We start from the raw sequence: 12146 nt of genomic DNA on the forward strand, positions 1-12146 counted from the left end.
GCCGCCAAGGAATTTTTTTTTTTGATAAGACAAAAAAACAGGCCACAAAAGTAACATAGACTAGAATGACTGTAAAACTTCTGTACAACAAAGGAAACAATCAACAATCAACAAACAACTTACAGAATGAGAGAAAATATTTGTAAAGTATATAAATAGTATTAATATTTAGAATATATAAGGGTTCCTATTCAGAATATATTGGATTGTTGGAAAAGTCACATTTTGCATAGAAAAACAAAAATACATCATGACTGTTCTGACGACCCGAAGTAAGGATCTCAAATGATTCAACAGCAAAAAACCACAAATAATCCATTGAAAAATGGGATCTGAATAGACATTTTTCAAAAGAAGGTATGCAAATAGCCAAGAGGTATATGAAAAAATGCTCAATATCACTAATCATCAAGAAATGCAAATCAAAACCACAGTAAGCTATCATCTCACGCATTTAGAATGGTTATTATCAGACAAAAAATATGGCCCAGGCATAGTGGTGCAGCAATGGTGCAAGGTTCTGCAGTGCTGAACACCATATAAAGGATTGGGGTTCAGTTACCATGTTGGTCTGTATGTGTTGTACGTCTGTGTGCATGCCTATGATCCTGACTGGCTAGGTAGAATGGGGAGAATTGCAATGTGAGACACTTTTAAGGATGCTTATTTCTTTCTCACACGTTCTCTCAATCAGATTTAAAAACAAAAGCAAGAAAATAAAACAATAACAAATATTGGATTTGAAGTAGAGAAAGGGGAATTCTTACACACTGTTGTATAATACACACTGAATGTAAATTAGCACACCCATTATGGAAAACAGTGTGGAGGTTCCTCAACAAGTTAAAGAGAATCACCATATATCATCCAGCAATTCTACTACTGAGTATATTTCCAAAGGAAATGAAATCAATATGTCAAAGAGATATCCACACACTCATGTTTATTGTAGTTCTGTTCACAATAACCAAGATATGGGAGCAACTTAAGTATCCATCAGCAGAAGAATGGATAAAGAAATTTGGCATATGTACTCAGTGTTCAGTCAAAAGAATGAAATTCTGTTATTTACGGCACCATGACATTGGAGGACACTATGTTAGGTGAAATAAGCTAGCACAGAAAGACAAGTACTGCATGATCTCACCATATGTGGAATCTAAAGAAGTTGATCTCATAGAGGTAGAGACCAGAATAGTGGTTACCAGAGCCTGAGAATGGTCATGGGGAGGGACAGGTAGAGAGAGGTTGGTTAACGGGTACAAAGTTACTGTTAGATAGGAAGAATAAGTTCCAGTATCCCATTGCACACAGTAGGATGGCTATAGTTAGCAATAAGACATTGTATATTTTAAAATCGTTAGAAGAGAGGATTTTGAATGTTCCCACCACAAAGAAATGATGTTTGAAGTGATTAATATGCTAATTCTTCTAGCTTGATTATTACACATTGTATGCATATAATCATCACATGATACCCCATAAATAAATATAAGTATTATGTGTCAAAAACACCTTCTTCTGGGACCAGCAGTTAGTGTAATGGCTATGTCGCTGGACTCCCATGTAGTTGACCACGGTTCGAGTCCCGGACCCAGCGGCTTAAACTCATGCCAAGCGCGTGTGCATGTGTGCCCAAGATCCCAAGAGGAGAATGGAGGAGAAGGGATTGCAGTGTGGCCACCCCCCCCGGGGGGTGATTTCTCGCTTTCTGTCTCTCTGGCAAGCGCACACGCCCTGTAGCCCAAACCTCTCCAAAAAAAATAATAAATAAATCTTCTTCTATTGGGTTGTCAGAAAAGTCATGGCACATTTTTGTATAAGAAAACAAAAAATATGTTAGGACTTTTCTGACAACCCAATATTTATTGTTTGCATCAATTTTTATTGAAAATTACTATAGTGACTAATAGATGAGTATGTGAGTATATAGACATAATTTTAATTTCTTATACTGCTAATAATATGATTTAAAAATAAGGTCATCAGTGAGGGATTGGCACTTAATTTACCATTTGACTCACTAGCCTGATCTTTTTTAACACTTTTAGGTAAAAGGTGGTTTCATGACCTAGTAGTGGAATTTAGTCCCAGTGCACATAATTATATAAACAGGTCTTCAAATAGATGCTGTTTTTATAAATTAAGTGATTTTTAATACATAGATCTCTCTCCTTCCCTCACTGTATCTTATAATGTTTTAATTATAGGGTTCATCTGCTGATCGCAGTCAGTGGAGAGAACCAACCAGAACATCTGATGGCTTGTGTTCCCTCTACGAGGCTGCGTTGTGTCTCTTTGAAGAGGTAAGTAGTAATTTTACATTAAAAATTACTGTCTTAAAATACTGTAGCATGTATTATCCCATAAAAATAATCAATTCAATCTCTGGAAAGGCTACAAAAGAAAGCAACACCATTATTATCTCTACAGAGTGGAGCTGGATGTCTAGGATCTAGGACCAAGAATGGGAAGGAGACGTGCTTTTCAAGGTGTTTCAGATTGAATTTTGTATTATATGCCAGTAACTATTTGAAATTAAGTAAAACAGATACAAAAAGACATATAAACAAATGTGTGACTTCATAATTGCTATAAAGTAAATACTCTGTTAATTTGTAGCCAGGTAAAGAAATTGAATTTTCTAGCCATTGCAAAAGCCCTTTTATATCCTGGTCATAATTCCTTTCTACCTAAAAACAAAGTCTTTTAAACTTCTTAATCTGTAAATTTTGTCTCCATTTTTTTTTTCCTTTTTCTCAATATATGTATTCAGGAACCTAGTCTTTTTAGGCTGTAGAATTTCTAGAGTCTGGATTTTGCAAGATTGATTACTCATGATACAGTTAAATTATGTTTCTTTGTTTTCTGTATTTCCTGCAAAGTAACAGCTGAATCCAGAGGCTTGATCAGTTTTGTTTGATCCCTTTGGCAAGATTATAGGTGTGGTGTTTTGTTCTGCCATCAGATTCCATCTGGTTCTCTCTTTTTTTGTGGTGTTAGCAGTCCTTGATGCCTAATGACCAGATCTATTAATACATTTGTAGTTGGTTGCAAAATGGTGAAATTCTACTTCTGTTATTTCTTTTTTATTTATTAGTTGGAATGTTCTCATAAAGAGGTGCTTCCTTTATTGATTATTTGATTACTCTGCTACTGTTCGTATAGGAAAGGCAGAACAAATGTTTGATTCTCCTCACCTACTTTTTTATTTACTGTTATTTAATTTAGTGAATTATTTCCCTTATCATCCTTCAAACTTGGCCAGTTAACTTCATTGTAAATACATCATCTTGGGGGGCCAGCAGATGGCATGGAGGTTAAGGCAGTTGGATCCCACACGACCGACTTTGTGGTTCAAGTCCCAAACCTGGCGGCATGAGACTCATGCCAGGCACATGTGCATGTGTTCCCAAAATCCCTAGAGGAGAAGGGATTGCAGCATGACCATCCCCCTTAGGGAGCGGGTGGTGGTGGTGATTTCTCATTCTCTCTCTGACAAGCACACACACCTTATAGCAAAAACATAAAATCTTGAGGCCAAACAGAGGCATGGTGGTTAAGGCAGGTAGATCCCTCACGGCCAACTACGTGGTCTGTGTCCTGGACCTAGCAACTTGAAAAAACGCTGGGCCTCATGTCCATGAGGGCCCAAAATCCCAACAGGAGAATGGAGGAGAAGGGATTGGAGAATGACCATCCTCCTTGGGAGTGTTTTCTTGCTCCTCCCTACCATCCCTCTTCTGGTGACTGCACACGTCCTATCCCAAATTTAAAAAAATACATATATGTTAGGTCATCAGAAAAGTCATGATGCACTTTGCATAGAAAAACAGAAAAATACATCATGACTTTTCAGACAAAAATTATAATTTCAAATACATAGATTTAAACCTACTTAGTTTCACACCATCGAATTATCTATAGTGAAGGCCATATTATTTCACCTTTGGTTAATAGGCTCTTCAGTGTTTTGTTTTAAAGAGATTTTTGTTATAGGGTGCGTGTGCTTGCTGAAGAGACAGAGAGAGACAGAGACAGAAAGTGAGAAATCACCTCTCAGGGGTTATGGCCATACCATAGTCCCTTCTCCATTATCCTCTTGGGAGTTTGGGCATGCACACACATGTACCTGGCAAGAATTTTAAGCCGCTGGTCTGGGACTCAAACCACAGTTGACTATTATGTGGGAGTCCAGCAATATAACCATTACATCATCTGTTGGTCCTGTCAGTATGGTTTTTAAATTTTTTTGACGTAAGCCTAGTAATCTTTGATAGCTTCTTTGGTCTCTTATATCACATTATTCCCAGCTCATTTTATACATTTCTCACCCCAGCTTGAATCATCTAGTTACTTCTCTAAAAGTGGCCTGATTCTTTAATTGAGATATGATATTTTAAGACCATAATCATGATACTAGGGATAGTCCCTGCCACTAAATTGTCTTATTTCTAGGCTTTTATAGTAGAGCTAGAAGTGTGCGTGGATGTGAGTCTAGGCAAACTTAAAATGTCTTTTAAGTTCATACTGATACTTTCAAATTTAGGGCTAAAGGATTTTTACTTAACCTTTTTTATATTACATTTATATATTACTTCCAAACTGAGACTTTTGATTCTCAGGATACAGGGATGATAGACTATTCCATTATTACACATTTGTTTTGATCAAGTTAAGTACACACATACATAATATAAACAGCAGTCTTAAAGACAAATCCTATGCTATGCAATTACTGAAAATACTTTTATTTTTACATATGTTCTCCTTGATTTTTCTAGTTGTATTATATCTATGTACTCAGAGCATGTAATCATTACATATTCTTTGCCTTTTAACCTTTATTTAACATTATCACAAGTAACTACATTTTAATGTTCACTACAGTCTCTGTGTTGATATCTCTATTCTTTTTTGTTGTCTAAAGCTCATTCTCTTGTTGATTTCTCAATGAAGGCTTATAGGAATAAGATTCTCTGAGTTCTTGCATGTTAATAATTGTACTCTATTTTTGAAAATCAGTTTTGAGAATATAAAGTCTTTGTCTCACATTTTTCTTATTGTTTAGATATGTTACTCCATTTTCTTCTAGCATGAAGTGTTACTGTCAAGGTCTAAATATATTCCTATTTTCTTTTCTGTATGAGTTATGTGTTCATCTTGCTGAGAAGCTCGATGAATTTTTTTTTTCCTTTAAAGACCAGAAATTGTGCTAGACTCTCTCTTAATGTTATTCATTTTGGGTTGGTGTTCTTAGGGATATGAGAATTCAGTGTGTGTGTGTGTGTGTGTGTGTGTGTGTGTGTGTGTGTATATATAGTTTCAAGTCTTTCTTATTTCAGGAAAATGTCCCTGAATTCTAGTTTCTAGTATTATTTTTATTCTTTTTATTTGGTTCTCTGCTTTAGGAACTTCTGTTATCTGTATGTTGGGTCTTCGTCTAACTAATATTTATCACTTTTTCTTAAATACTTTTTATATATTTTTTAGTTTTGTTTTGTTTCTCAAACTACCTTCCATTTCATCTTTTGTTCCTCTTATGGCATTTGCTATCGTATTTATTTACTCTTGGATTTCTTCTAGTTTAGTTTTTATTTCTGAAGTTTTTCTTTGTTTCTAATTCTCTGTTGAGTTATGGCTCCACATTTTTGCAGGTTTATAATTCAGATTTGTGTTTTTCTTTCATGCCTTATTTTATTTTCTTAATCTCTTTTAGCTTGTTTCAAGTAGGATGCAATTGGATCTGTTTTGAGGCAGTTTCCTTCTGACATGGTGTTGTTATAGGAATGTTATTCTGCTTTTTTCTTTCTTTCCTATAGTAGCTCCTTATGGGATTTGTCCTTGATACTTCTCTATTGCTTATTTTACATGAAATTAACTTTTCTGAATTTCTAGGATTTGGCAGGATTTAAGATAGCATTTTTTCTTTTAGAGATGTTTATGCTATAGGGCATGTGTGCTCACTAGAGAGACAGAAAGACAGAAAGCGAGAAATTACCCCTCCAGGGGATGACCATACTGCAATCCCTTCTCCTCCATTCTCCTCTTGGGGTTTTGGGCACTCATGCACACATACCTAGCATGAGTTTTAAGCCACCTGGTCCAGGATTTGAACTGCAGTTGACTATGTGAGAGTCCAGCAACGTAACCATTATGCCATCTGCTGCACCTTAACATAGCATTTGTAACACCATAGACTCCCTTCTTCTGTTGTTTCTTTGTAACATTAAAAAACATAAAAAGTTAAAAAAAATGTTTATTATGGTTTTCCAACTTGTTCCTTTGCTCCTCTCTCTAACTTTTATCTTGACCTTCTCCATCTTTCTTTTCTGTTGTCCCTATCTCGTTTGGTTTTGATTCCACTCCTGCTAGTTTCTCCTCAGTATGGGGACTGAGAAACATAAATTCTTAAAATTGACCAAAACTACTGGTTAGTTTAAAAAGTTCAGAAGAAATAGAGATTACTCGAGCTTCTTTAGAATGTTCCTTCATGGATGCACTGCACTTACTTGCTAACAGAAAGGGCAAAACTTCTTAGTTGCAACTGCTGCTCTTAGATGTCTCACCCTTCTTCCCAGTGAGTACCGTAGTGATTGTTTTTTTGTTTGTTTGTTTTTTGAGAGGTTGTTGCTATAGGGCACATGCGCTCACCAGACAGAGACAGAGAGAGACAGAGAGATAGAAAGCGAGAAATACCCGCCAGGGGGGATGGCCATGCCGCAATCCCTTCTCCTCCATTCTTCTCTCGGGATCTTGGGCACACACGCACACGCGCCTGGAGTGAGTTTAAGCCACCGGGTCCAGGACGCGAACTGCGGTCGACTACGTGGGAGTCCAGCGACATAGCCATTATGCTAACTGCTGGTTCCCGTAGTGGTTGTTTTGAACTTCTCCTGTTCTGACGTCGACTGCTTCCACACACAGCTTTTTCTGTTTGGTGATGGTTTGTCTCCACCTATTAGGTCATTGGGAAAGTCATGACATATTTTTCTATGCGAAAATTTATCATGATTTTCCTGATGACTCGGTATTTATATTTTGGAGGCACTGGGAATGCCCTGTTGTTGTCTGGTGTGTTACAAATGCTAAGCATGAGCTTGAGGTTTTGCTTTCTAGTGATTTGGAGTTACTAGAAAACTTTGTTTCTGTCATTATTGTCATTTCCTATCTTGGAAGGATCCTACCCATTTTTAGTTTTGTCTTGTCTCCTCTCTCTCTCTCTCTCTAATTTTAAGCCCTGTGAGTACATTCATTTTCCTGCCTTCCTCCTCTTTTTATCTGAAGGGAGTATACTGGAGGACTCTGACTTCTCTTATAAGCCCTGTTATAGTTACAGCTCTTCAGATGAATAATTCTAGCCTCTTGGCCCCACCATCCTCGTTTGTCTCCAACAAAATTTGAGATCTTTAGATGCTGGTAACTTTCACTTACATATGCTCTGCATGTCCTCACAGCTGTCCTCATATTCACTTTAAAATATGCGTCTCACACACGTTATTCTATTGTTTTGGATACTATTTAAAGGCGCTGATTAAAATGACTCTCTCTTTCAATTTCATGTACTAGCAAACTAATGACTTTTCAAGATTCTTCTTTTATTGTTTTGCTTGATTCATTAAAAATAATAAAAACACAAGACAGGCAACCAATTGATGATAGCTGTCACCAGTGTTTATTTCATATAGGTAAATAGGTATGTGTATGTGTTGAATTGCTCAGGTCCTTTACTGTTTGTAGGATAGCCCTCTTTTTGTGTATTCTTGGTGACATAACATTATATAGCATCATTTGGAAGGCAGTTTGGTATAGTGTGTTTCAAGAATCATAAGACTGGTTTCATTATTTCCTGATAGAGGAAATTTGCTCTTACAGAAATAGAGAAATGCTACTCTTAAGGAAGTAATAAAAACAAGAAAAAAAGCAGTAATTAAATATTTTTTGAGAGTGAGAGAGATTTTTTTTGCTATCCGGAGTGTGCACCCACTGGAGAGACAGACAGAAAGCAAAAAATCACCACCACCACCCACCCCCGCCCAGGAAGATGGCCACGCCACTGTTGCTTTTCCTCCATTCTCTTCTAGGGATTTTGGGCACATGTGCACATGCACTTGGCATGAGTTTCAAGCTGCTGGGTCCAGGACTCAAACTACATGGGAGTCCAGTGCCTTAACCACTATGCCACTTACTGGCCCCACAACTATATTCTTAAAAATGACCTATTCAATGACCAAATAGAAAGAAACTGAATGTCCTAGTAAAGGGAAATGTCCGATTTTTCATACTTAATGGAATTTATCTCTTTAATTATGAAGACTAAATCTTACCATTATATTCAACACAAATGACAAAACTAAATAAAAATTGGAATTTTTCCCTTTGCCAGGTGGGCGTTTTAAGTTTACATGACTTTTTTGTATCATTGGTCACATTTTATAGCCACCATGATGCTTGTATTAAAAAACTTATGTATGGGGGAACCAGCAGTTAGCGTAATGGCTATGTCGCTGGACTCCCACGTAGTTGACCGTGGTTCGCGTCCTGGTCCTGGTGGCTTAAAACTCACGCCGGGCGTGTGTGCATGTGTGCCCAAGATCCTGAGAGGAGAATGGAGGAGAAGGGATTGCGGCGTGATCATCCCCCCTGGGGGGTGATTTCTCGCTTTCTGTCTCTATGTCTCTCTGTCTGGCGAGCGCATGCGCCCTATAGCAAAAAACCTCTCCAAAAAAAAAAACAAAATTTATGTATGGAAAATTCTAAAAGGACATATGTAAAGAAGATAGCCTTTATGGTGTTAGGGTGATAAGATTACCCATGGTAGATTTTTTTCCTGTATTTTTAAGCTTTGTTATTCTTTAATGCTATTTTTTTTTCTATAATGCTTTGCTTTTCTACAATGCTGTTGTAGAATATAATAACACGATAATAAAAATTTTAGTTTAAAAAGATTTGAATGGGTGTATCCCTTTCAGCTTTTCCCACCTTTATTAGTATATTTGAGTTGTTTATTCTGCATGTGTGGTTTAGCTGTGTGTGTTTAAGATGGGATATGTTGTTCTTAGATTATTTGCACAATTGAGAGGATTAGAAAGAGAGGCAATAGTAATTTCAGAGACAAGTGTAAAAAATGTTTAGACTAAAAATGTCCTGATTATTTATGCATATTACTAAATTTCAATAGGTTTGCAGGATGGCTTCTGATTACTCAAGAACATGTGCCAGCCCAGATAGCATTCAGACTGGGGATGCTCCCATTGTCTCGGAAACCTGCGAGGTTTATGTCTGGGGAAGCAACAGCAGCCATCAGTTAGTAGAAGGCACACAGGAGAAAATACTACAACCCAAACTGGCTCCCAGTTTCTCTGATGCTCAGACAGTAAGTTCTCTGTATACCTTACAAGTTGGAAGATAAGGGGGTATATATTCATGCTAATTTGCTTTATGTGAAACAAGTGAAACAAGTGAAAATGCTTCGTTGATTATTTCTTTTCTGTATTGTTTCTATACCATACTACATCAGATTTTTCATTTTAATAGAAAAATAAATTTTGAGACTCTATATCCCTGACAGTATTTCCAAGTTTCTAAAAAATAAATAAGGATCTGGATTTTTTTTTGCTAAGAATTACTTGTTTTTATTTTATTTTATTATTATTTTATGTTTTCAGGGAGATTTTTTGCTTTAGGGTGCATGTGCTTGCTGCCAAAGACAGACAGAAACTGAGAAATAACTCCGCAGGGGATGGACATACTGCAATCCCTTCTCCTGCATTCTCCTCTCAGGATCTTTGGCATGTGCATACATGCATCCAGCATGAGTTTTAAGATCCTGAGTTCTCGAACTGCCATCGACTATGTGGGATTCCAGCAACATAACCATTAGGCTGGTCTCAGGATCTGGATTCTTTTTTTTTTTTTGAGAGGTTTTTGCTATAGGGCGCGTGCGCTCACCAGAAAGACAAAAACAGACAGAGAAATAGAAAGCGAGAAATCACCCCCCAGGGGGGCGGCCACGCCACAATCCCTTCTCCTCCATTCTCCTCTCGGGATCTTGGGCATACATGCACATGTGCCCGACATGAGTTCAAGCCACCGGGTCTGGGACTCGAACCGCGGTTGGCTACATGGGAGTTCAGTGACATAGCCATTACAGTAACTGCTGGTCCCAGGATCTGGATTCTTAAAAAACATGGATGGCAATACATTTTGCCATTATATTCAGCACAAATGACAAATAAAACGAAATAAAAATTGGAGTTTTCCCTTTACCAGATGGGCATTTCATTTTCTTATTATTATGTTCATTAATTTGTTTTTCAAATGGAGTTAGAATATATTTTGTATGGTTCTTGCCATGATGGACTTTAAGGAATTTATTCTTGCCTTTTCCCAATTATAAAACGATGACAAAACATTTTACTTTGTTGTTTCTTTTAATCATAACCTGATAGATGACCTGAAAAGTTAAAATATATATGTATTTGGGTTCAACAAAAGAAGTCAAGTAAAGGCCATTAGCATGTTCTTAATTTTCTATTTACTGTTTAATCTCTTTAGCAAGTCATGCAATATTCTGCTTTAAAAAGACTTCCTTTGAGCCTCTTTGATAAATTTTCACAGAAGCATTTTGTATTTACGGTTTTGTTTTTTTGTTTATAGATTGAAGCTGGACAGTACTGTACGTTTGTCATTTCTACAGATGGTTCTGTCAGGGCCTGTGGTAAAGGCAGCTATGGAAGACTGGGCCTTGGAGATTCCAATAATCAGTCCACTTTAAAAAAGCTAACTTTTGAGCCTCATAGGTCCATTAAAAAGGTTTCATCTTCTAAAGGATCTGATGGTCACACTTTAGCTTTTACAACAGAAGGAGAAGTCTTCAGTTGGGGAGATGGTGATTATGGGAAACTGGGACATGGAAATAGTTCAACACAGAAATATCCCAAGCTTATTCAGGGGCCTCTGCAGGGAAAGGTAGGTGCTTTCTTTTTGGATTTAAAAATAGAGATGTGGTGGTGTTATCATTGACAGGATCTTTCAGATTTTGATGTATTCTTTCTGAAATTACCCCTTGCCCCTACCCTTTAACTTACCTTTTATGTATCTGTTGTTCTGTAGTTCACAAAATACTTTCATAGACTTTACCCAGGTAATTATTATATTCTTATTAGAATAAGTCTTATTCTTATAAGATAGTTACTATTCGCATTTCAAAGATAAGGAAATGGTCTCATTCATTCAATAGAGAGTATTTAACACCTTCCATGTTGGTCAGGCCATGTTTCAGACATCAGCCATATAGCAGTGAATGAGATAGGCGAGGTCTCTGCTGTAATCTTTGGGATAGAGATAATAAGTTAATAAACATATACAATAATTTCAGATAATAGTAAAAGAAAAAATGAGTAATGTAATAGAGAATAACTTGGTCAGAGTGTGGCATTAGATAATGAGGTAAGAAGGTGTTCTTGGAGGAGGTAGCATTTTAACAGAGACTTGAGTTAAGTAATTGCTCAAGATCCCACACAAATAATTGGCACCATTAGAAACAGAGCTTAGATCTTCCCTTTTTGTTCCTATTTTACCTCTCCTTAAAGAGGCAAAGGCATTTTCCTAAATTTAATATGCAATTATGTAGGTTCCTCTATTTTAAGATTATAGTCTCTCCATGAAAGCCTTCTTTTAGAACACCTTAGTAGTGCCTAAATTTTAATTTTATAGCAGAATTGCAAGTGAGACACTTTTCTGTCATGGGAGGCTGTCTAACAGGGTTCTCTATCAAATAATTTTACTCTATTATAACTTGCAGTATTTTAATTTACACATCAACCTCATAGTACTGGGCCTTGGAACAGTCCACTTTAAGCACGTCAGATGATTCTAGATAAGATTTTAATATTGGGCCCTATAGAAGTTCAGATAAATACTATTTGAAATTTTAATCTTTTTGTCTTTTTTTTTTTTTTTTAATCTGAAGGGGAGAAAGGTAGTAGTGAACATGTGTAGTTTCTAGCCTGTTACTATTCTTAGAAGCCTTTATTCTTGACATTTTCTCTTTCTTGAGTTTTTTTTTTTTTGTTTTTTTTTTTTTTTTTTTTTTTTTTTGGAGAGGTTTTTGCTATAGGGCATGTGCACTCACCAGACAGACA

The 12146-nt window shown here is 36.6% G+C and overlaps 1 protein-coding gene across 9 annotated transcripts in view; it reads left to right on the top strand.

Moving 5' to 3' along the window:
- Positions 1-12146, top strand: part of HERC1 (HECT and RLD domain containing E3 ubiquitin protein ligase family member 1) — a 252265-nt gene that overhangs the window by 77273 nt on the left and 162846 nt on the right. For all 9 annotated transcript variants that reach the window (XM_027765801.1, XM_027765792.1, XM_027765774.1 and 6 more), the window contains 3 exons: positions 2211-2306; positions 9182-9376; positions 10660-10971. In XM_027765801.1, the coding sequence (XP_027621602.1) occupies positions 2211-2306; positions 9182-9376; positions 10660-10971 (603 nt within the window). The remainder of the gene's footprint in view (positions 1-2210; positions 2307-9181; positions 9377-10659; positions 10972-12146) is intronic.

This window comes from Tupaia chinensis, unplaced genomic scaffold, assembly GCF_000334495.1.
Source record: "Tupaia chinensis unplaced genomic scaffold, TupChi_1.0 Scaffold000063_1, whole genome shotgun sequence".
Taxonomy (NCBI): Eukaryota; Metazoa; Chordata; class Mammalia; order Scandentia; family Tupaiidae; genus Tupaia; species Tupaia belangeri.